The 25,579-nt window shown below is 39.8% G+C and overlaps 1 protein-coding gene across 18 annotated transcripts in view; it reads right to left on the bottom strand.

Annotated features, from left to right (window-relative positions):
* Positions 1-25,579, bottom strand: part of PDE4DIP (phosphodiesterase 4D interacting protein) — a 166,874-nt gene that overhangs the window by 58,360 nt on the left and 82,935 nt on the right. For 6 of the 18 annotated variants that reach the window (XM_087866222.1, XM_087866217.1, XM_087866218.1 and 3 more), the window contains 11 exons: positions 13,021-13,152; positions 11,912-12,031; positions 11,600-11,692; positions 11,247-11,459; positions 10,231-10,389; positions 9,200-9,313; positions 8,878-9,015; positions 8,001-8,180; positions 5,952-6,146; positions 3,183-3,350; positions 2,937-3,018 (listed from right to left, as the gene is read on the bottom strand). In XM_087866222.1, the coding sequence (XP_087722348.1) occupies positions 2,937-3,018; positions 3,183-3,350; positions 5,952-6,146; positions 8,001-8,180; positions 8,878-9,015; positions 9,200-9,313; positions 10,231-10,389; positions 11,247-11,459; positions 11,600-11,692; positions 11,912-12,031; positions 13,021-13,152 (1,594 nt within the window). Of the gene's footprint in view, positions 1-2,936; positions 3,019-3,182; positions 3,351-5,951; positions 6,147-8,000; positions 8,181-8,877; positions 9,016-9,199; positions 9,314-10,230; positions 10,390-11,246; positions 11,460-11,599; positions 11,693-11,911; positions 12,032-13,020; positions 13,153-19,602; positions 21,020-25,579 lie in introns of those variants that run through there. The other 12 variants (XR_015726397.1, XM_087866209.1, XM_087866213.1 and 9 more) reach the window with 10 other exon arrangements.

Below are 25,579 nucleotides of genomic sequence, written 5' to 3'. Positions count from 1 at the left end.
TCAATAATAATGGGGAAGAAAAAGCCTAGGGGCGCCTGGGTGGCACAGCGGTTAAGCGTCTGCCTTCCGCTCAGGGCGTGATCCCGGCGTTGTGGGATCCAGCCGCACATCAGGCTCCTCTGCTATGAGCCTGCTTCTTTCTGTCCCACTCCCCCTGCTTGTGTTCCCTCTCTCACTGGCTGTCTCTATCTCTGTCAAATAAATAAATAAAATCTTAAAAAAAAAAAAAAAAGAAAGAGAAAAAGCCTAAAACTGAATATTAACATAAATAAATGAACCTATATAATAAATAGATAATATAAGCACCCAGAAAATAAAAAAATTAATCGAAATGATTTCTTGTACTCACTGTTCTAACTCTATACCCTCAGTGGGAAATAGTCTAAGGATTAAAAAAAAAAATAAAAAATCTTTAACGTTATTTATAAATGACTTACTGTTGATAGTGGTATTCATGTAGCAATTCTAAACTACTTTTGTATATTGTGTGAATGGGTTCATATATTCATGTTAGAGGTAACCAGGTTCTCAAGGTCAAAAAAAGGCAGATACAAATAGAAAATAAGGGAAAGAAAGAACTTGTGGTATTAAATTAGAATTAGAGAAATGAGTATAAAGTACACACACACATTACCCCCCCCCCTTAGCTCTGTTCACCTAAAAGGGCCTAGAAGCAAATGACATACGTGTGGCTATGAACCCATCTCATGCCCAGATTACTAGTACCTACCTAAATGTCATTACCCACTTCAGGGAACCAGAGCTCCTTGAAAGAACGGGCAGTTCCAGGGCTGAGGCAGGGAAAGGGAAAGGTAATCACAGAACATCTTACTGTGCCAGCAAGTGTGGAAGTGCTGAAAAACTGATGGCGACATATTCAAAGGACAGAGGAACAGCTTGGAGGGGCTCCAATTGGCCAGATTGGGGGTAACTTGGGCATCAAATGGAATAATGACAAAAACAGAAATGCAAAAAAATTATTTTTTTTAAAAAAAAGAATACATTACAATGTGTAATTACAACACACTGATATAAAAAAATGGAGTGGGGGATAATAGGGAAAGGGCAGCTCTTTGTGAAAGAACACGTGCTAATAAACAAGGAAGAAATTTTAAAAATAGAAATCACTTTTTTAAACTACCAACCTCACAGCTGCTTCGGGAAAGGCTGAAAGGATGCTAGAACCCCTGGGTGAGTGGCTGTAGGGAGACAGTCAACGTCTCAGGGTGTTGGGCGGCAGGTCACCCACACAAGGGGAGGAATGAGCCTTCACAATGGAGAGGTCTGGCAGATACAACCTTAACTAAGGAAAATACAAACTGCTATCATGTGCTCCTGACGTGGTGCACTGAGAAAGACCTCACCCTTGTAAGTATTCTTGCCAAAAATGTTTAACTTCAATCGAACCATGAAGAAACAATCAGAGCCAGATCGAGGGCCATTCGCTGGCCCAGAGTTTTCAAAAATGCCAATGTCAAAAAAAACAAAAAAGGCTAGAAAACTTTTCCAGACTAAAAGAGACTAACACGACATGACAACTAAATGGATGCATGGTTCTGGAGGGGGAGACCCAACCATCTGGAAGGTTCCTGAGACACAGGAACTCTGGATATAAACTGCACATTAGGTACCAGGACTATTCCAAGGTTAAATTTCATGAACATGATAATTACACTGTAGCTATGTAGGAAAATGCCATTGCTTATAGGGAATACATAATGAAGCATTTAGAAATGAAGTGTCATGATATCTAAGTAATTTTTAAATGGCTTAGAAAAAACATTCCATCTGTGCATGTGCGTGTGAAGAAATGGTGTAAATGTGGCAAAATGTTAATAGGTGGTGAATCTTAATAAAAGCCTATATGGGTATTCACTGCACAATTTTTGCCACTTTTCTAGAAGTTTGAAATTTGCAAAATAAAAAATTGTGGAAAAGTAATTTTTGAAAAAAGGTAAAGAGGGAGTAAATTAAACAAATCCAGTATTCTTTACTCTTTGACAAAGTTTTCCTATGAAAAAATAACTACTCGCATGACTTACCTATGGAATTCCATAACACCTTATATTATAACACAGACACAAACTTTCTACATTCTTTTTCTTTTTTTTAAAGTAGCTCCATGTAAAGCCCAGCATGGAGCCCAACACGGGGCTTGAACTCATGACCCTGAGATCAAGACTGGAGCTGAAATCAACAGTGGGATGCTTAACTGAGCCACCCAGGTGCCCCTTTCATTCTTAATATCATCAAAAAAATCATAAGTTAATTCTCCAAGTCCATAACCTTTCTTATAGCATTATAATCACCACTTCATTAATAATGGTGAGCCCCTATTTCTACAACTCACTGGGTAAATCTCTTCCTTGAAGCTACCCTAGATCCCAACCTTTTGCTCTGTGCAAGTCAGAGACTCTAATGCCCAGCACTCATTTAAGTTTTGCTCTGACTCTTCACAGAATTCATTTGTTTTTAGGGAGTTCAAGGCCTTCAATCATCTCTTAGATGGCTGTGATCTTGGCAAATAACTTAATGTATACTGCCTCCCCCTCCCAACACTGTAATGCAGGTTATGTCAAGTTACCATGAGTAGCCTCGGCCCGCTTGAAAGATACTCAGGAGAAGGTGTCAGCCCCATGGTCCTGTTGTATAGGTTTGGAAACAATAACCTCCCGCATTTCTGAACCCCTGCAAAGCTATCTGGAAAGTATAATCAGGAGGCAGTCTCCCTGAGCCAAATTGTGTACCCAGAACAACAGTCTCAATTCAACATAATAAGGGTAGTTCTTTCTAGCATAGACATGTCTTCAGCTTTTCAAGGGGAATCTAAGCTTATTTTTTTTCCAGTAGGAAAAGAGAGTCTTGGCCAAACCTATTAGCAGAATTACAGAAAGAAAGACAGAAGATTCCTTAGTGAAATTAAATTTGATACTTACCTAATGAGGACCTGGGTATACTGGTATCCCCTTTGGCAGTCAACGAAATGCTATCATCTTTGGAGGGTATATGCACCAAACCCTAAAAATTGGAAGAGTCAGGGGATTTAGAAAGGTACAGGAACCATGATCACAATGACAAGGACCCTGGAATGTTCTCACACAATTTGGTATTAAAATGATCAAACTTATGCCTCAAACACAGAAAGAAAAGGCAGTTGGCATGAACATCTACACAATTCTTACTTGATCAGTCTGCTCTCCCAGGTGGGGGCTGCTGGATGTAACTTCAGTGGGTTGGTTAGTGATGAGTGCTTGGGACACCATGAAGTCTTTCCCTCCTAAATACTGGCGCAGGGCTTGTAATTCTGAATTTCTTTCCATTAGGGCTTGTACCATCTTCTCTGCAGCGGCCTAGTAAGGAAATCACACATACCATTAGAAAGATACTCTATAAAACAAAATTTGTGTTCTGAAGTCATTCGTTAAAAGTCAACTGTTTATGAAAAGCCAGTGGCCCCCCCACCAAAAATAGTTTCCTTGCTTTCAGTTTACAGGGAAAAACAGCTGAAAAGAGTCTCTCAGAGGAAGAACACTGGAGAAACTGAATATAAACATATCTATTACAGATGAAACAATCCAAAATTGGCCCTGCCAGAACTCTATCAGGCTAAGGTATTAAGATTCTGGTTTGAAGTGGGATAGCAGATGTCCTTTACTCTGGGATACATGTGCCTTTGGCCTGGATTTCTTTACCCAAATATTCATTTGGTTTGCTCCCTTTATATCTTTGCCTACTGATACCTTATCAGATTGGCCTCCTCTGCATCTCCTATCTAAAACAGCTGTCTTTTCTCTACTCCCAGTTCTCCTTGTCCTGCTAAGTTTTTACAATGCACTTACCGTTATCTGATGTATGTCCATTGTCTGTCAACTGGGTGTAAGTTTCCTAAGGGCAGTTTCTATGATATTTCTTCAGGGATAAATCACAAGCACCCAGAACAGTGTCGGGCACATAGTAGGCATTCAATGCATATTTATCGAATGAGTCAATTACACGCAAACATTTTTATCAGACCATACATACAATCAGGAGAATCTGAACCTCAAAACCACCAAACCCAATTTATTTAATTTCAAGTCCCAGTTTTCTAAGACAGACGATATAGCGCAATAAGGAAAAGATCTAGAACATTATTTGTGACCATTACCACATAGAAAGTCTGCATTTAATCCGAAAATCCAGAAACAATAAACTAAGACTAAAATTACTAGGGGGAAAAGATGATGAATCTGGACTATATTAGCTGTATCAGCATCAACTGGGGACAATTACTACTGTTTTAATGAGAAGCTGAGCTCTTGTCATAATTTCTAAGGGAAATAAAAGAATAACCTTACATTTTTAGTAAGTAAAATGTGGGCCCTTTAGGGATTTGGACACAACCATCTTGGAGATAACAGTACATTATTAATTTGCCTGAATAAAAATCTGTAGAAGTTGCTAGGGTAAAAATCGTAATAAATAACACACACGATCTCTTATGTATATGTATATATGATCTATCTGGCTTGGCATTCTTCTTCTAGCAGTGTTGTTTGTAGCAGTGGTCCTCGAAGTGTGGCTCATGAACCGGCAGCATCACCATCACCTGAGAGCTTTTAAGAAATGCAAATTCTTGAGTGCTATCTATACCTCCTAATTTCTGTCCCCTAGGAGTAAGCCTGGGAATCTAAAAAAGCAGATCTAGAAGAATACAACCATTACTCTTTTTCTTGAGTTAATAAATCAAACTTTTGTAATTTCAGTCATCTGCTAGCTTCTACTCTTTTACTATCAGCAGTGTATAATATTTCTTTCTGGAGGTGAAATAAACTAGCTCCTTCAAGTTACAAAGGGGTTAAAATGAACACTCAAACAAAGACTTTTATTAGCCTTCTGCCAAAGACTTAAATAATTCACAGTGATTTTGTTAGGTCTACTCTAGAAGCAATTTCTGCAGCTCATGGCAGCATGTTTCTAAGGAAATGTATATTCACTTCAGTGGGCCTGAGGACTAGAAGAGACAACAATAACCATCCCATAATATAAAGGAAGCATTAGAGAATATTATGGTCAAATAAAAAAGGCAAATGAGAAGAATCTAGTCCTCCTGAAACTGGCTGGGGGGATTCTGAGCATCTGGCCTCTGAAATACAGCACATATCTCTAGCCTTGAGTAGAAAGATACCTGGGAATGAAGATAAATTAAGAATGATTTTGACGGGCACCTGGATGGCTCAGTCAGTTAAGCAGCTGCCTTCGGCTCAGGTCATGGTCCCAGGGTCCTAGGATCGAGCCCCACATCGGGGGGGGGGGGGTCCCTGCTCAGCAGGGAGTCTGCTTCTCCCTTTCCCTCTGCCCTTCCCCACTGCTCATACGCGTTCTCTCTCTCTCGAAAAAGTAGATAAAAATCTTAAAAAAAAAAAATTGGCTTTTGTAATACCTGTGTACCAGTATTTTAAGATTAATATATTCCATGTTACTATAAGATTATTTATTGTAATTACAGCCTTTGAAAAAAAAACACCATCTTTTTTCCTCTTAAGATGATTCAGATTTTATAAGAATTAAGAAAAAATATGTCAAGTGTAAGTTTTCTCATACCTTGGCTAAAAAATAGAAAATACCTCTCAAGTCTTGAGGATTTAGAATCAAAATCAAAACACTCTAGAACCCTGTACTCCCTTCTGTCAAAGTTATCAGATTAAGGAAAGAAAATGTACAGAATGAAGTTAATGAGTACTTGTATTGTTTAGGCACCCTTCTCAATGCAGAGGCTCTAAAAATATTGCATGCTCCTGAGGACGGAGGTAAAAGTATAGGCTAGGTAACAGACTGAAGGAAGAAACCCTAACACAACGGACTGTAAAATCACACACACACACACACACACACACACACACGCCACAATGTTCAAATGCTCCCTATTCAGACTATAAATGCAGCGACACTCTCTGTGCATCAGTCCTTACTTGGCTCTCCTGCTCCCTGGTGCTCATAGACCGAAGCAGGCCTTGAATCTCTACTTCATGTTCCACTGCTTGTTTGTTTCGATCACTCAGCAGTTCCTGCAGCATCCTTTCCTTTCGCTGCAGACGCTGGCACAGCTCCTCTGCTACCTCACTCTGCCCCGGTCCGAGTTTACAGAGCAACGTGGCACTTAGATCCTAAAACAGAAGGGACACTGTAAGTTCTGGAGGAAAGAATCCCCCCTACTACATATCAAGGAGCTTATAAGAATCTGTTATAGAAGAAAGAGCTATGAGAGTCTGGAGAACAGCTATCATGTTTTATTCACTTTTGTTTCCCCAGATCAAGCACAGGCCTGGCACACAGAAGACTACATGCTCTGCTTAACCTATGCTCTGAAGTTGCTTCTGTCTACACCATGGTTTCTTTCCGTGGGCTTCTTGTTTTGTCTAAGTTATGCATTTGGGCTCCTGTTGGGGATCACAAGGAATGTTTCAAATGGAGTTTGGTTTCCTAGATTCTTCAGACGGGAGTGCTCCACAACCCTGATTTGCTGTCTGACCCCAAATTAAATACTCTGTATTCAGGCTAGTAATTTACTCTGAGATGCTTAGGAAAACACGAGTAGGAGACCTTGTACAATATTGTAATTGTTCCTGTTTTCTAGGGGAGCTAAGTGAATGCGTAGAATCAGGCTGTGGAAACTTCCAGGCCCTCTGCTCTCCAGGTAGGCTCTGTCCCCTTCCTGACCTGAGACACTTACCTGTTGGAGTTTGTTTTTTTAAGATTTTGTTTGAGAAAGAATGAGTGGCAGGTGAGGGAGAAGCAGACTCCCCACTGAGCAGGGAGCCGGATGGGGGCTCAATCAATCATGACCTGAGCCACCCAGGCACCCCTTCCCTGTTGGAGTTCTTGCCTCCAGCACCCAGCACTGGGAAGTTGGGTTTTGGTATGGGAAATACCAGTTACTTAACTTGAATCTGCTTCATTTAACTTTGGTAAAGTAACAAGTTCATCCCTCCAACTTTCCATACAGCTGAAGGGCTAGGGGCCTCTGGCTCTTGATAGCTCTTGATTTTGGCTCAGGTAGTGAGATCGAGGCTCCATGCTGTATGGAGTCCGCCTGGGAGTCTCCCTCTGCCCCTCCCCCTGCTCACGTGCATACTCTAAAATAAATGGATGTTTTTTAAAAATAGAGATGAAAGGCTCATCCAAAGTATAAATAGAATGTACCTCAAAACAAGTTTGAGCCATGAACAATATACAAGATTTTCACCAAAAAAAAGAAAAAAAGAAGACTACATGCTCAACAAAAGAACACTAACAATACAGAAAAATACTTATAATGGCAACTCACATATTGTTTTCTGAGGTAGGCCCTTTCCCTATTTGCTCAGGGTACATAATAATTAATATTAGATGAAGATAAATGGATACACAATCCATGTATTTATTTTCTCCCCAGTATAACTTGTATAGCGGAAGCACAAAATGATAAGCTGAAAAAGAATAATGAGCACTATATTTATGAGCATGGTGATGAAGTTCCTACTTTTCTCCTGACAGGTTGTAGCTGGTGGTTAAAACTGTGGAACCCCAGTGCCTGGGCGGCTTACTTGCTCTGTCACTTATTAACTATGTTACTCTGCACAAGTTATTTCATTTCAGAAGTCTGTTCCTTGTCTGTCAATGAAGGATAATAACATATACCTCATAGAATCCTTGTCAGGATTCAATGAGTTAGCATTCTTCAAGCAATTATAACAGTGCCTAACAAGCGTGAGCACCATCAGTAATAAAAGTTAGCCATCATATTATAGGTGCATGTTTTAGTTCTCATTAATTTTCACATGACCTATTTGAGAAAGATAATTGTCACCTTGAGTTTAGAGGTGGAGGGAAAAAAGTCCCAGTAAAAGCCAATGACTCGCCCTGGCACAGGATGGAATTTAAGACGTGGGTCACTGGCACCCCAGACCTAAGGAGTCCCAATCCAAGACTGAGATAATGTAATCACTGAACAAATTGCCTTTAATTAACTAAAGTCTTGCCTCCACTTCTTTGTTCCTGTCATGCAGGGATGTCTGTAACTGCTGAATGATACTTTCTTGTTCCTTCTGCCAATGGCTAAATTTGGTTTCCCTTTCTTCTTTCAGCCATTGGAGGTTTTGACAGGTGGCAGATAACTGCTCTACTTCCAGGCCTTTGGCCCTCAGGAGACTCTCCATACTCTACAGTAACAAAGAAAGCAACTGTAAGTCAAAGGACCACCCCACACTCTGCAGGATGAACAAGAAACTTGATCCGCCTTCAAATCATCTCATAAAGTATCAATTTTTTGCAAAAGTAGAAAACTTAGTATCTAATCTAACAATGCCATACTACTCTTTTCTTTGGTTTTAGAAACTCTCATCTAATTTGTTTAAAAAAATAAATATATTATAAATGCAGTATTTTTGAGGAGGCAGGCTATGCCACAGAGGAAGTGAAGGACTTCTTTAAGAAGTGGCAGATGGTTAAATATAAAAGCTCTAAAATACATATCCAAAAATAATCCACAGTAAATATTAATAATCAAGTGTTCTGTGACTATACAGGGATATGCATATAATATTAATGAGAAAACAACAGTGTAACAGCTGTACCCTGACAATGCTTCTGTAAAAGTATATAGATATTGACAAAGATTAGAAACAAATCAGAAAGTAGGTCTAGAAATCCATATTCACTATAAAGTCCACAGCAGAAGTACTAGCTCTTCTCACTTCCTCATCTATAATGACGGATAACTACGTTTGCTGTTGTCGTATTTTTTGTCCTATAAAGCAAATACCTTGGTTTTCAGAAAATGAGGGAAAGGGCTGATGCTTCAGGCTTAGCATCCAAGTGGGACAAGGGATATCAAGTCATGGCAGACTGTGCTCTTACCTGCATGGTAGCTTCATTAGAGGAGAGAATACCACGCAATCTCTCTAAGTCATGATCTCGCTCTCGCACGGCGAGATGAAGTTGACGCAGTTCTTTTTCTTTCTCTTCCAGAGTGGAGAACTTTTCATCTATAGCCCGCTGCAAGGAAAGCAAGGATCCTAAAGCTCCTTAGGATTCACTATTGTGATCACGCTTACTCAATAAAAATAGAAAGGAAGGGAAGACTAACTCCAAAAGGCAGCAAATTAAGTAGACACATATTTCTAAGTACCTATGTGCAGACAGTAATCCACAGTGCCGTAAATAAAATTAAGGTGCATACCTCTAGAGCAACGTCTCGGTCCTGTATTCGCTGCCGAAGTTTCTCAAGCAACATTTCATCTGCTTCAAGGGTTTTGTCTGACTTATCTCGATACTGCAGGAGCTCCCGAAATTCCTAATGAGACCAAAAAATATTTCCCTTTATTCATTTATGCAATATGCATTGAATTCCTCCACTTCGCCAAACAATGTGTTATTCAGGATATAAAACAAAATGTGATCACGCTCAAGGAAAACACAGATCAGCAGAGATAACAGACATATACACAAATCATTAACTATTGCACACGTGTGTATGTGTGTGTGTGTGTATACATATGAGTATGCATATACACATTATGCATATACGGGTGTGTAGGTCTGCTAGCTAGCTACTAGGGGAACACAGGATGCACTGTCTAAATCTGCCTGAAGGTGTCAGTAAAGAGCTCACAAAAGAGGTTACATTTGCTCAGAGTCTTAAAGGACTGGGAGTTTCCCAAGTGAAGAGCAGGTGGGGGGGGGAGGCAGTATTTCTATCAGAGAGAAAATGTATGCACAATACATGCACACTATGAAAAAACTGTATGCTCATCAGAATGTAAGGGATTCAATGCGACAAGCTTAGGGCAGGAGACCAGTCACAGTCTTCAGTGTTCCATTTTTACCTCCGACGTTCATTTTATCACATAAGTAACTGGAAATTTCTATACAGATGTCTTCACTTACTAGACTTGAGAACAGTGGTCATATCTTATCTGTCTTCCCAGCACCCAGCATACTATCGGGTTCACAGAGGTGTTTCGTAACTACTTGCTGAATATTTATTGCTTAAGTCTTTCAGGTCTCTATTTATTATTTCCTACACTTGCTGGTTAGCATTGCGGTTCATGAATTGTACTTTCTACTTATTTTGAATCCTCCTGGTTCCCATCTCTTAATGTTCTACATGTAACGGGTACTCAACACAGGTGGACTAATCTGAGATTACATGAACAGAACTTTCAGAGCTCTGTGAGCCCAGTTTCAGTTAAAATCATTACATAGACTCACCTGAAGCAGTTGCTCTTTGTGACTCAGACTGTGATTTAGGTGCTGAATGTGTTGCTCATGGGTTCTAATCTCATTGTATTTTTCAGTCTCCAGGGTACGAAGCTGTTGGCTCTTACTCTGCAATTCTCCTTGGAGCTGCTGCAAGGCTTTTCGTAATTCCTGAATTAAACAGATTCCCTTTTGCAAACAATCTAAAATTTTCACATCGTTACTAGATAGGGAGGCCTTAAAATTTTCAAGGCATACGGAATAAAATACAAAGTAGCAGAAAAGTGCCATTCTTACAGTTACTCTAGAAACAATATACACGAATCAAATAGGATATGGGAAATTGTGGGAATGGTGAATGGCAAGAAGATGTAAATTTCATATTACATAGTTCAATACTTACTCTCTAGTTTAAAAATCATAGATCTATATAACTACTAAGCAGAACTCTGTTCCACTGTAACCATGGATAAGCTCAAGGATAGAATATTCCTATCATCCTTTTACATCTTAAAAAAAATGGATAGCATATGCTCTAACCTAATAAGATAAAGGAACCACTTAAGAATTGTTTTATTTTTTTAAAAAAGATGTGGCTAATTGTGCATGCCATTCCTTTGCCCTTGGTGGTTGTTCCCCACTATTCTGTCTTGCTAACCTTTACCCACCCTTCAAGAATAACCCCAGATAGCTCCTCCTTCATGAAGCTTTCCCTGCTTCCCTTCCTCAGCCCCTCCTGTATATTCCTACAGGACCCAAACATACCTCATTTCGGTATTTACACTAAAATTCTGTTTATGTGACTGTCTCATACTCAACTACAAATAATAGGAAAGAGCTTGTGATATTGACTCTTGTATTTCCAGAACACAGCCCAGTCTCTCGCACATGGTATGAGGGCAATAAATGTCAAACAGAATTACTTAGATTAAGCAAGTGGCTCAAGGATTCAACACAAACTGTCCTGATAAAAAGTTATTATCAGGGCAAAGTCAGCATCTCTGACCACAGAACGACTGCTGATTTACCTGGTTATGTCTCCAAGATGCCTCTTTCTGCTGTTCTCTTTCTTGGGCTGCAGCCTCTACAAACTGCACACATCGTTTGGCATCAGCCAGTTGCCGTTCTTTTTGACGCACTGCCCTCTGGAGTTTCTGTATTTCAAGCTGGCTGTAGAACAAAGCACTCTGAAGATCAAGCAGAGCCACCTGTTGCTGAGCTGGGGAAGTACCCTCTGAGTTCTGGAAAAAGAGTAAAAATCATAATCACAAGGAGGACAAGCGCCAAGCAGCTGAGAAGACCAACAAAATCAGAACTGTGACCGAAAATGGCACTTCCTCAACTGGAGTCTCGCCTCCTGCCCTAAGTGACCCTCACATACATGAAGTTGTCCCAGCTGGCTTTGGTGCAGCATTTCTCGAAGCTTTGCCATTGTGTCATTTTGACCTTCAATCACCTGGTACAACTCCTCGGTCTGAAATGAGACAGGGAGTACTGAACACATTAGTAAACTGAAAATAAATTCCATGATCTCATCTGTACACATTTTAGAAATACCAATTTATATTACACTACAGTTTCTCTAGACTAACATCTGTTAGTCTGACGATCTATTTCTACAAAATACGGAATGCGTGTCTACTTTAATGGAACGAATCATTTCCTCACAGGTCTCTGACTGCCAAACATTTACCTCATTTTCCCTGCTCTTCAGAGTTTCCTTGAGGCTTTGAATTGTACCATCCTGCTTCTGAGATGACTCCTGAGCAGACTTTAGTTCACAGCTCATTTCATTCAGTTTCTCTTGAAGAATCTGAATTTGGCAAAGAAAAAATGTTTGTTAGGTCAATTTCTTTTAACTTCAAATGCAGCCAGAAAGTCCTTCCTCAAATCTAGGTTTAAAGGATTTTCTAGAGAATATTACCTTGTTAATTTTCCCCCACATGTAGTAACCATTAAAGCCCTAAATCATTCATTAAGATTTTACATGAGATTACATTCAAAGTAGCAGGAAATATGAAATACTTCCTTCAATATTCAATTGCTTTAATTCTTATGTACTGTGCTTTCTCTGTAATGGGCAGCTGTACTGGGCACTTGTCCACATGAGTCACTGTGGGTCACTGTGGATTCTCTTTTTTTTTTTTTTTTTTTTGAGAGAGAGAGAGAGCACGTGCATGTGTGCAGAATGGGGGGAGTAGGGGCAGGGAGAATCTTAAGCAGGATACTGCCTAGCGCAGAGCCCACTGTGGGGCTCGATCTCACGACCCTGAGATCATGACCTGAGCTGAAATCAAGAGTCAGAAGCTTAACCAACTGAGTCAGCCAGGTGCCCCTCAATGTGGATCCTTTACACAAAGACCAAGGAGCTCTGCTATCTAGGACAGGACGGAACAGTACAAGGATACACCAGGCCAGAAGCTCAGCATTCAAACTGTGGGCATTGATAAAATTTTCTTCTAAGCAAATGTTAGACTTCTTGGGCTCTAAAGGGGTAAGAAGTTAAGCTAAAATCAAAAGTATAAACTTCCTGTCTTGGTGCCTTATACAGTTAAAGACTACATTCAAGTTTTAATTACAGATCTAAAAGACACCAGAAATTCTTATCTGTGCACAGCAGGCTAAAATCTTGATGAGAGATAAAGGAAAGAACTATACTTTTAATCAAAAATATTCCTCAGACCAACAGGAATACACAGTATCCATCTCCCAAGTCCTACTCAGAGAGGTTAAGAGCCTCAGCTAGAGCCAGTCACGTCCTCAGGAAGCCCTGTGATCTCCAAGGACCTGGACTGATCATACCTTGTTGGTGGCCTCTGTTTGCTGGATTTTTTCCTGGAGTTCTGCCAAGTGGGAATCAGATACAGACTGCTGAGTTATAATGGTCTCATCTGAATTCAGCTTTTGTTGTTTGAGTAACTCTTCAGTCATGGGCTAGGAAGAAGCAGCAAGACAAGCATGTTGAGCTAAATGTAGCCAACAATAAATTTTATCTTCAAATGTCTCTGGCATCTTTTGGCAGAGACTTAGAAAACCAAAATTGTCACACGAATTATCAGTACGAATTCCTAAAGACAGTCCTGTTCCTTATTAAGAGTACTGATTTACTTCCACCCTCTCAATATTCCCTAGCTCCCTCCCTATCTTTCCCTGGGAACTCACCAAATACTACATGATGACCAAATATGCACTTTATCCTATTTCTAATCAGGGAATTCCATAATCAAACCTCTATCATCCCTAAGAGCTAGAAAAGGTACATTTCAACAATGCCCATCCACAATATTGGAAAAATGGGCAGATTCTGAATATTGACTATGTATTATAATATTTTATCAATACTAAATTTCCTAAATTTGGTAATTATGTTGTCGTTATGTAAGAGATGTTCTTGTCTTTATGAAATATATGCTTATTTAGTATAAAGAGTCATAATATCTGCAACTAATTCTTAGATGATTTAGGAACAAAGAAAATACTGTGTCTATATAGACAGTGGGAGTGAAACAGCAAATGTAGCAAAATATTAGTAACTGGTGAATCTGGATAAATGTTAGCAATTTGTGAATCTGGGAGTTCTTTGTATTTCTCTCACGACTTCTCCATAAATTAGAATTGATTTCAAAATAAAAAGTTTAACAAAAAAATTAAAAATAAATTTTGAAATCTTTAATGGTCTGGGAAGGAGGTTTGTTTTACAGGAATATCAATTCACCAAAAAGATTTAGGAGGAAAAAAAACCACATATTGTTTATATAATGTAACAATAAATCAGGCTAAGATAAACTTACCAAACTGGACCTAATGTTTATTATGAGCTAATGGTACTAAAATAAAACTGTAGGAATTCACTGTGGCACTAAAATCCATCTCCTTTCTCCCTGACCCTTCCTATCCATCCCCTACTCCAATTAGGAAAAATATAAATCCATTAGGAAGAGAAAAAGGCAACTGCTGTTCATTTTCCCTTTCCCTCACTTTCAAATTGACTACCACCTTCTAGGCAGTGGGGTTAGAGCTTACCTTAAATCCCTTCCTGACAGCAACTGACTGAAAGTATTAAGAGTTCAGAAAAAAACTTTTATTCTTCCAATGCTATTTATCGATTTTTTAAAACATCTGTTAAGTATAATATGCAAAGCACTGTGGGAGTTGGGAGTTAGGAGCTATATAATAAAGGAACAAGGAAATACACAAAATACCAGATAGTAACACGCCCTATGCTGTAAAACAGAAAAGCATTACAGAGTGGTAAAGTTACTCCAAGGTGGCTGACCAGTTACTTTAAACTGGTTAAATGGAGACCTGCAGGACAGAAAGCCAATCCTGTAGAACCGAAGCAGAAGGAACAGCTAATGAAAAAGGCTTACAGTGGCTATGAGCCGGGGACAGAAAGGTCTACGTGGTTAGGGTAGCACTTTCCGATAGAAATATAATGTGAGCCATGTATGTAATTTAGATTTTGTAGTAACTTCATTGACTAAAGTGAAAACTAAATAGGTGAACTCAATTTCAGAAAATATTTTATCTGAGCCACTATATTATATCCAAAGAATTATCATAGACAGGTATTCAATATAAAAATTATCAACAAGGTATTTTACTTTCCTTCATACTCAGTCTCTGAAATTCCGAGTGTACTTTATACACACAGCATATCTCAGTTCAGACTAGCCACATTTCAAGTGCTCAACAGCCACATAAGGCTAGTGGCTACCTTGAGGGCTAGCACAGGGCTAAGGCGTACTGAGCACAGGAGAGGAAGCCAGGGGCCAAGTCATACAGAGCTTCTACACCAGGGTTAATGAAGCTGGAGTTCATTCTCACTGAAATGAGAACGGATTGCAGTGTTTTTAAAAGAAAAGTAATGCAATGGTATTTATATTTTTAAAAAGGTCACTATAGCTGTGGTGATTGGACTGGGGAGCACTACTAGGAGCACGGAGACCACACAGGAGCCCGCTTCAGTAGTGTAGGTGAGAATAGTGGCTGGGATTATAATGGTAGGAATGGAGGAGGGGAGAAATAGATCTATTTGGATATGTTTCGAAAGGAGAGTCAACAGGTCTGGAGGGCCAGAGAGGAAGAAAGAGAAAAGAAGCAAGGATGACTCCTAGAAAAATTGAGATATTTGTTGTTGTGGGTGTTAACAGGGAGCCTTGCCTGAAGCACTGTGAATTATGTCACACCATGGGAGAGATAACTGTGTAAACAGATATTCACAACAATTCTAACTGATGAAGAAATAATTTTATCATTTATTTAATGATAAAACATTCTCTGTGAAACTCGGCTTCTCAGTTCCTCAGTGTAAAACACCTTTCCAGTGATATCTATTATAAATATTCTTCAAATTTAAGCCATAACAAGCAGAATTCAAGAAAATAGCTGCAAGTTTAAAATGGCGGGGAAGGTGGTCCTATTTATTCACTTTAAATCAAAGAATCTCAGAGCTGTGAAGGAAACTTTATAAACTAACCATCTGGTGTAATCCTATCGTACATTGGAAGAAACGAAGACAGAAAGGCAGAGACTTAGAGAAGATAAGGAATGTCCGAAGCTACAGAGAAAAAAATGAGGGAAAGGGTCCAGTTAAACCAGATGCACTAAAGCTGGGAATATATCTTTCAATCTCTATAAGCCCACTGCCTACCATAATGCCTGGAATATTGTAGGGACCAAAAGTTTCTGTTTAATAAGGGAACAAGAACAAGAACAAACAAATAAAAACAGGCCTGTCTCCTAAATGTTCAGTCCAATGCTCTCTAATCCTTCGGTGGCTCTTTATAAATAAGACCAGATAGATAGATATTTAACAAAGACATTTCAACAGCAACTTTAAAGCCAAAGAATGCCACAGAATAGTACATGATGAATCTGATTTAATCTGAACCCATCTCGGCATTAATAATCATAGGAAATCTCTAATTCTGTAAATGTAACGTACTGACCTAAAGTCTGGAAGATGTTTGTTTTTGTCTTTATTTATAACATGTTATTACTGAACATCTCAGAAAAATGTCCTTTCAGATAACGGTCTGCCAAAAGACCACTCAGCAAAGTCCCCTGAGTTAATAGCTCAGAATGAATTCTTGAGAAATATCAAGTACATAAACCAATCATTCCTAAAACGATTTTATAAAACCTGAAATCACTAATACTCAATTTGGCTGAATCAGTGCTAATTTCCAGACTATAGGTTACTAAAATCATGTTACAATACTAGTGTAATTTTAAATTAAACTGTCCTTGACTCATTTAGGACAAAAGCTTTCCAGCATCAAAAAAGAGAATTGCTTCCAGGCCTGATGTTGCCTAACATAAGACCTTTAGGCTAAAAAGGCAGTTATTTAGATCTTCTGTGTTAACAGCATTTTTCTTGGCACTTCCTAGTCCTCACAATAGCAAGTCTTAGATCTGGAACTGCTGCAGTTTTCTATCCTATGGCTAATACAATAACAATATGGCTAATACAATAAACAAAAGAGCTATGAACTAGCATAAAAGGCCTAATCTTTGAGGAGCATCTAATGCCTACACCTTCTAAAGGGCCTAATCTAGATTATGTAGCTAAACTGTGAGAGGGATAAATTTTCCATAGCCACACAGGGGCAGACCCTAGTGTTGCAAGGCTTAGAGCAAAGATCTGTGAATTTAGATAGAAAAGGAAATTGCACATGAACCAGAGCTGAATTGATGTTTACTAAACGACCACACCTCTCCTATCATCGCTTTTCTAGTTCAGGGCCACACACTAAAGAAGTAAATTACCAGCTAGAATAAAGTTTCAATATCTTTCTTTAGATATTTAAACTACCTTGGGTTTTCAAGCATAAATTCTGTGGAAGGCAAATAAGTCAATTAGCATAATGGCAGAAAATTAGTAAGCAGGAATACTACACTGTTGCTATTTTTCTTTAAGAAAGAAGAGAAAGAAAAAAAGCAATCAGAAGGAACTCTGATGATGATATTTAATAGTGCACAGAATGGGTATGTGGAGGATTAAACAAAGGAATCAAAACGACCTTACAGAACAATCTTGCTCTTTAGGATGGGAGCTTTTCTTTGTATTTGTAGTAGAATTTAACTAAAGGAAAAATTTTTTCTTTCATGGTTTTTTCTTTCTACAAGCTAAAAACAGAAGTACCAAAACTAATTTGCACTTATTTCTACTCTTTCCACATTTGTTCAGAGGGACAGAAAAAAACAGTCTGCCTTTGTCCCAGTTAGCTCGGGTTTGGACATAAAGCACAAGCCTTAAGGAGCTTAAAAAAGTCAACCATACTTAAACAACAGATCAGGGGCCCCAAACACAGATTTTATATACATACACCCTGAGCCCAATTTAATCTATTTCCCCCCACATCCTTAATTTTTGGAGAAAATGGCGTAGCAATTAAATGCATTATTCTTTAAGCTGAATGTTTTCTCCTTCTTCTCAATGTTTTATTACTCTACAATCAGTGAAAAGAATGTAAGCCAAGAATGTCAGATCTTTTCTGACAGCAGAAAGATCACAAACTACAGTTTTAAAGGTCTATTTTTTTCCAATGTCCAAATTTAATGAAGCAAAGGGACTCGACCTAAAGGTACAGTTACTATAGTTTAAATGTGCTCATTAGGATGACAATTTTCTTCAACTGAATCCCTAAAGAATCTCCTTGGAATCCTTACGTTACAGAAAGAAGGTTCTTTATTTAAAATAAGTATTATTTAATTCAATGAACATCAGGAAACGTGATTTCATATACAGAATTAAAAGGTTTTGGCTGAGAATGGTTAAGAATCTTTGGCTCTTCCTTAGTTACTTAATCTGGAGCTTTCCTCATCTCTAAATTGAAAGCCTGCATGAGACATCTTTAAAATCCTTCCCAATCCCAAAATTTGTTGAATCTAGGCACCAAATGATAGTATTTTTAATTAAATGTGAAGGAAAAAAAACCTCTTGTTTTGCCTGTAATTTCCTAATTTTCTTTACTTTTTTACAACACTGGCCATACTCGAGGGGGGGAAGGGCTTATCTGCCATCTACCCTATCCAGACTATTTGTAGATCCTAATACGAAAACACCATGTTTAATTTGTGACATCTATGTCTGGTTGCAGAAATACTGTAAAACTCAAATTCAACTGTGAAGCTCCACTGGAAGAAAAGGAAGCAAAAGAAAAGAAATACGGAGCATTAGGCATTCTAATCATTTTATACAAGTTTTTTTTATCCTTTTTCATAACACTTCATATATGTTTCTGACAGTTTTATGTAAATTTAAAAATATTTCTCCCATTTTTCTTCTAAGTTCTTACTGCGATGCAAATTTTATATATATTAGAACAATTTTTCAAAAATTTCAAATGACAATAATATCATTTATTATCAAGCTCTAAATTTCTGGGATGATGTTAACTGGTAGCAGGCTTTCCAAAAATGCCTTCTAGATTGTCCACCTTTGTAATGGTATCACTAAATGATCTGTACCAAGTAGAACAAGCCAGATGTTTCACAAAGTTAACTGAACTTAGCATTCATTGTTGCTCAAAAACAAAATAGCACCTGTATATAGCTGAATTTAAAAGGTTAATATGAAATCAACTGGGCAGAAATGAATAGCTCACATTAAGATCAACTGCCATCTTATAGTCACTAAGAAATTCCAGACTACAACGGATGAAACTCCTATCACCCAATAATAGAGGAAACCTGTCTTAATGTCAAACATCCTCTTAATAGAGCCCCGTAGGCAAACTGGCTGTGAACAGCTTTTGCTATGTGTTTTAAATGACGACACTTGAATTCCCAGTTTCTTTTTCATCGTTAGTCCTCAACTGACTTATTTATTATAAATATTGCCCAGATAGTACAATACTTTGATGGGTTAATAGGTTTTCCCCAAACCTTTACCCTATGCCCTAATCGGCTGGAGACGTACCTTTGTGGGACGAACACTTGATGCTCTAGGGAGAACTAACTAGAGAACTCCCTCATGGAATGGGAGAAAACATCTCTAAATCTAAAAATGAAAACAAAGCAAAAAAAGGAGGTGGGGGACAGAAACAGAGGTAAGAGGAAAGAGTTCTAGTGCCAGATATAAGATTAAATGTTTTTTATAGGGTAAAAGTCAATTAAAAATCTCTTCTTGCCTAAAAATTCTGTGATTTTGATAATTAACAGGAAGGCCAATAGATAATGAATGTTACAAGGAGAACTATGAAAAGCCAATTATTTGAGTGTGAACCACGTTTACTAAAATGAGACACAAGGTGCAAAAAAAATGGGCTGATTAGTTCTCTCAAGTGTAGAATATTAACCTTCACCTCGACGAAATCATGTGAAGCCTGAGGCCAGCTAACTATAATCAGAAAGGCCCTATGTAGCCATTTTGTATACCTGGACCCGAAGTGGCAAATAATCTTCACAGAGATCATCCCACAGCTCCTGGAGGTCTGAAAGCTCCAAAGCATAACTCACAGGTGTCTTGTAAAGGGGTTTCAAAGACCGGTTAAGGAAACCGGAACTAACTCCATCTGTCATGATATGGCCAGGCCTGGCTCCAGGTGGGCTGGATTTCACTGGAATAGGAAGCTTGCTCCCCCGGGGGCTCTGGATAGGCTTATAATCAAGACCTTTAATCATGTTAAGAGCTAGCTCCAGCTTGTGGTTACACATATGCTGTGGAGCCTGTTCATCTGAACAACAGTCACACTTTACAAGTTCCTTTGCACTTCTCTCTGTTTCCTCATCCTTTTGCTGTGGAGGACTAGCCTGGACACTTGCATCCAAAGATTCCACAGAGGATCCCGGTGTCCCTTCCTCCATGCTTTCTCCATCTGGGGGTACCTTTGTACTTGGTAAATCCGGTGGCCCAAGCTCAGACAATGCCGGTTCTTCAGTGCAAATACTGGTCGACCACCTAGTAGAAGGACCACACGAGATACTTCTGGCCACCTTTCGAGGCACCTTACAAATGGCTTCATAGTCAGAATCAGCAACCCGCAAGGCTGCACAACCACGGCATCTCCTGGGTCGGTTTCCAGCACCTTCCGAAGCATGGCAGCTGTGTAGCTCCTGAATCTGATCCTCATTTTCTACCCAACACTCAAACCCTGAATAGGCAAAGTCTTCCTGGAGCAGTGCAGAGTATCTTACATCGGGTAAGCCGGAAATGTCAACCGTCCCATTCCCCGCCCTGGTTTCCGTGCCAGAGTCATCGTTATTCTTACGATACATGCTAGCAATGCAGAACTTGAGGCGGTCCTTCTCCAGCAGCAGCTTTTGCAAACGCTCAATTGAAAGAGCTTCGATCCGGGCAATAACGGTGTCGAATCTATAGATCCGATCAAGCATGAAAGCACACTTGCTACAAGCAAATTCGGCTTTGCCATCGCGGGCGACATCCTTGCCCAGGACATGCGAAAGCAGAACCTGGAGGTTGAGCTTAGATGCCGTGTGGAAGATCCAGCGCCGCTGGTTTCCACACAGCTCCCGGGCACAGATCCTGCAAATCTCCTTCATCTTCTCTCCTAGTGATTGACGAGCTTCCCTGAGGCGGCTGCTGCTTGGTGTTCAATCACCGGCGATTGGTCGCGCTCCGTCTCCCGCCTCGGTGTCCTCCGGCCGGCATGGCACACGCCGGTGGGATCCCCACTCTGCAGGGGCGCACCTCCGCCACCCGCGCGCTGGCTCTGGGTACCAGAGTGGGCAGCCCCGCCCCTCGGGAAGGGGGCGGGCGTAGAAACGCCTTAAGGGGATGCTGAGAGACAGCAGCGCAGGCCACGCTCGCAACCTGCCATGTCTCCACCAGCTGTCTCTCCCGCCAGCCGCCGCGTCCCCAACGTCCTCCCTTTTAGCAGGCTTCGTTTGCGGTACACCAGCAGCACCCTGCTGCTGACGCAAAGACTCGGAGATCAAGGATCAGATTTCAAGATGGCGCCAGCGTCTCGGCGCCTGCGGCCAGCGGCGGGTTCCTCTGGGAGCTGTAGTCCGGGAGGCCGCTCCCCGCTCTGCGCATGCGCGGTGGCGAGTGCGTCCCCTCGCCCCAAATCGGATTGCCGCTCCTCGCGTGGAACCAAGACCTGGCTGCCTGTGGGTACCGGTGGACAGCAGGACGCGCGCTGGCCACTGCCAGACTGCTTTCCTCTACTAAGATTTCACCCAACAAACGCACCAGTTCCCTCGTGGATCCTCCCTCCCGGCCTAACGAGATGACCCGAGGATCTGCGTGGGGAGGAGAAAGTTGAATGCCCTCCCCTCTCTCTGCGGGAAGTGCCACGTACTCTGGATGGAGCAGTCTGGCTGCGCCACTAGGTACCGCTGCGCGCCGCCTCCCTCCCGCCTGCAGCTCCACCTCTTCTTCCTACCCAGTCCCGGGCGGGATTAAAAGGCCCTGGGGGGGGGGGGGCGCCTGGGGGGCGCAGTCGTTAAGCGTCTGCCTTCGGCTCAGGGCGTGATCCTGGCGTTTTGGGATCTAGTCCCACATCGGGCTCCTCCGCTGGGAGCCTGCTTCTTCCTCTCCCACTCCCCTGCTGTGTTCCCTCTCTCGCTGGCTGTCTCTTCGTCACATAAATAAATAAAAAATCTTAAAAAAAAAAAAAAAAAGGCCCTGGGGCTGCAGCGGCGGGCGGGGAGACAGGATTGATAAACCAGAGGTGGTAGGGCGGATTTTGGGAGGGTACATTCAACTTCTCCCTCCACGATTGGGAGTATCTAGAGAAGAGGACAAGTGTTTCTCCTACTCGCAGTGTCGGGGGTGGGTGGTGGGTTTAGCACTGCTGGACGATTTGCCCTTTTTTAGAAAAGAAATCAAGAGAGGACACAAAGCAGTCACTTGAGAAAAGAGTCCGGCAAATACCAAATACCACGTGAATGCAGCTGGTTAACCAAGGTTTTTAAAATAAGAGAAGATGGGCTTTTTCAAGAAGTGGGCACCTGAGAAGAGTAGATTACCATCACCAAATTCTCCAGGTTCAGGTGGACTGCAGTCCCTATTTTGGGGGTGTGGAGGGTTCACAAACTTCAGGACAAAAGACCTAGCTTCTTTGAGCAAGAGTACAGTGTCAGGGAGTACTGTCTGCAGAATTAGGGCTGGGCATTTCACTGACTTCAATTAGTACCCTGTCTTATCAACAATATAAAATTGTCACCCCACCCTTGGGTATAGAACTTAGAATGCACACAAACGGGGGTGGGGGGTAAACTGGAGCTCTGAGTAGGAGGAATCCAGGTGTCAACTTCCATTTATAATAAAGAATTCCCGTCTTGGCTTGAGTGGCAGGCAGACGCCAAAACAGCCCCAGCAATCACTTGGAGTCCCCCAGACCAGGGCATTTCCCAGTTACAAAAATGCTAAATTTCACTGGCTTGCCCTTGAGAGAGGTTAAGGCCAGTAACAGTCTTAAATTTATGAACCTCATCTCTAGGACAGAGCCCATACTCCTAAACAGGAAGACATTAAAAAAGCCTTCAATAAGAACTCAGAATAAACCACCAGACTTTCTATGGAGAATTAAAAGAGATGATTTAGAAGTGTTTTAACTGTGCTTGGCTCATTGAATACTAGCTTATACTTTTATTTAACTGTTATAATAATGGGAATATTTTAAGATAATTTTAAAACTTTATGAGGCTGTGCACACTTCAGATTGTATTGTTCTCTTATTTAATCACCAAAACAAAATCTTAGTAGGTCCATCATGAGAGAAGAACAGTCCTTTGATCTTTGGGGTTTGGGAGGCTAGAGAACTTTGCATATGTTATTTCACCTGAATATGCATGTTCTGGCCCTAAAACCAAGAATGTAAAATAGACTTCCAAGTAGAACTCACTACAGCTGCATTTTTGCCTGCTTCTAGGTATATGAACTTCAAAGTCAAAAGAAAATAAACAATAATCTTTGAAATCTGTAGTGATCTATAGAGAGGCAAGGAGTTTCTGGACTTACCGACCAACAGTGTGCCTGTCAGGACTATACCCTGCTGTACCCTGTCTGAAGTATAGTTCTGAAGAGCTGAAAGAACTCAAAGGTCCAGAAAAGTGCAAATTAAGACATTAATCAAGTCCTCATCCTTAATTGATAATGCAAGCCGCATTTTCTTACTGGGGAAAAGGCTGATGAAACAAAGTAATTAATGAAACAAATTACTTTTCAGGAGCAAATTAAATAATACTTTGTAGTATTCTCTATTCCTTAGTAAGATTTTGCATCTGATTAATAGTCTCTAAACTTTAATGGCAGTATATAAGTAGCTTGGTGTAGAAGTGCAAATCAGTATAAATGAAGAAAAGGCAGTTTATCATTGAAGACCAGGTTTGCTAGATAAAAGATCATACAGAGAGAGCTATATATATCTAGGCTTCCAACACAGATAGGAATAAATCACTCAACAATCAAAGAAAATTTGAAGATAGCACTCTATTCACTCCTAGAAAATATATTTAAAAACCATTATTTTGAAGTGGATAGTAAACTATTAATAATACTAGAACTAGTCCTATTATGATTATGTGGTATAGAACAATTGTATCCCAACTAAAAGATCACAAAACTTTGTGGTATATAGATAACAAAACTTGAACATAAAAATTAAAAAAAAAAACTTACGTGGCACCTGAATGGCTCAGTCGGTTAAGTATCTGACTTCGGCTCAGGTCATGATCTCAGGGTACAGAGATGGAGCCTCATTGGGCTCCCTGCTCAGTGGGAAGTCGGCTTCACCCCTCCCTCTCTCCCTCTGCCCCTCCCCCTGCTCTTGTACACTCTCTCTCTCTCCCTAAAATAAATAAATAAATAAAAAACCTTAGAAAAATCAGGTGATAATAAATTCAGAAGTTCATGGTCCTTATCAATATCATCTTGGTCAAGATTTTGTATTTAGTTAATACTGGCTACCTATGGGGTGGGAAGTAAAATTGGGCATTGAATAGGAACATTTACTTTTTTTTCTATATATATACCATGTGTCATTTGAATTTTTGGAAATAAATGTGTATTCATGTATTATTTTAATTTTTTTTTAAATTAGAAAATATTCAATAATTAAAACTAAGACTTGTGCCAATTTAGCACACTAATATCAGAGTCCAACTGGTAACACTTGAACCTAAAATGAGAATTTTTTAATATATATGATAACTACATGTATTATATATGTGGACAACTTATATAAACAAAGATTAAAAGGGGATATACAAGTTAGTAAATAGTCGTTATGTCTGGAGAGTGGAATTATGGATATTTATTTTCTTCTTCCTTCATTTATATTCTATAATATTCTGTATTAAGCATGAATTGCTTTTGTGATAAGACAAAAAAATGTTACTAAGAAATAGGTAAGATAAAAACATTTTGATATACAATACTAATTGGTAATAAAAAAAAAAAAACAGATAACCCACAACACGAATGAATCTCAAAAGCATATTAAGTGAAACAGTCCATATACAAGTTAGTACATTCTGTGTGATTCCTTTTACTTTAAGTCTAATAACAAGAAAAATTGAATCCATGGTGATAGAAGTGCAGAAAGTGGTTATGAGGGATGAGATAGGGTAAGAATTGGTTGCAGAGGAGCACAAAGGAATTTTCTGGGATGATGCAAATGTTCATATATTGTTTTGAGTGAAGGTTACATGGATGTGTACAGTTCTCAAAGTTCATTGAACTGAATGCTTAGATCTGTAGATTTTATATATGTTAGAGTAGTTCAATAAAAAATAAAAAAGAGGAGGGGCGCCTGGGTGGCGCAGGCGTTAAGCGTCTGCCTTTGGCTCAGGGCGTGATCCCAGCGTTCTAGGATCGAGCCCCACATCAGGCTCTTCCGCTGAGAGCCTGCTTCTTCCTCTCCCCCTCCCCCTGCTTGTGTTCCCTCTCTCTCTGGCTGTCTCTCTTTGTCAAATAAATAAATAAAATCTTAAAAAAAAACTAAAATTAAAAAATTAAAAAGAGGAAATAAATGTAATAAAATATGTATTACCCATAAACTTCTAATCTGAGAGATTTTTTTTGTTAGGAAGTAACCCCTACTTTATCGTAAGAATAGCTTTGAAAATTGGGAAGATAAACTATGGCCTAGAAAAAAATTCTAATAAAAGCCCAACTGCAAATTCAAAACTTTATAGTTCCTATCCATAGGAGCTTTGAAAAACATTTTATATGCATGCATATGCACACCACACATATATGACTGAAGCAATGCATGCTGACAAGGTAAGACTTGGGGCTTCTGAGATGATTTAGAATAGGATAATTACTTCTAAAACTTACCAAGTTACATGTTAAAGGAAAATTGGACTGAGAACAGGTTTCATATTATGATAAGCTGTTATGAATTAAATCGTTAATTTTATATATCAGCAGTTTACCCTTAAA

This window comes from Ursus americanus, chromosome 12 (genome assembly GCF_024610735.1).
Source record: "Ursus americanus isolate L20-20 chromosome 12, mUrsAme1.1.p, whole genome shotgun sequence".
In the NCBI taxonomy this organism is placed as follows: domain Eukaryota; kingdom Metazoa; phylum Chordata; class Mammalia; order Carnivora; family Ursidae; genus Ursus; species Ursus americanus.
Note: the sequence above shows the minus strand (reverse complement) of the source record. Positions and strands in the feature narration are given on the sequence as shown.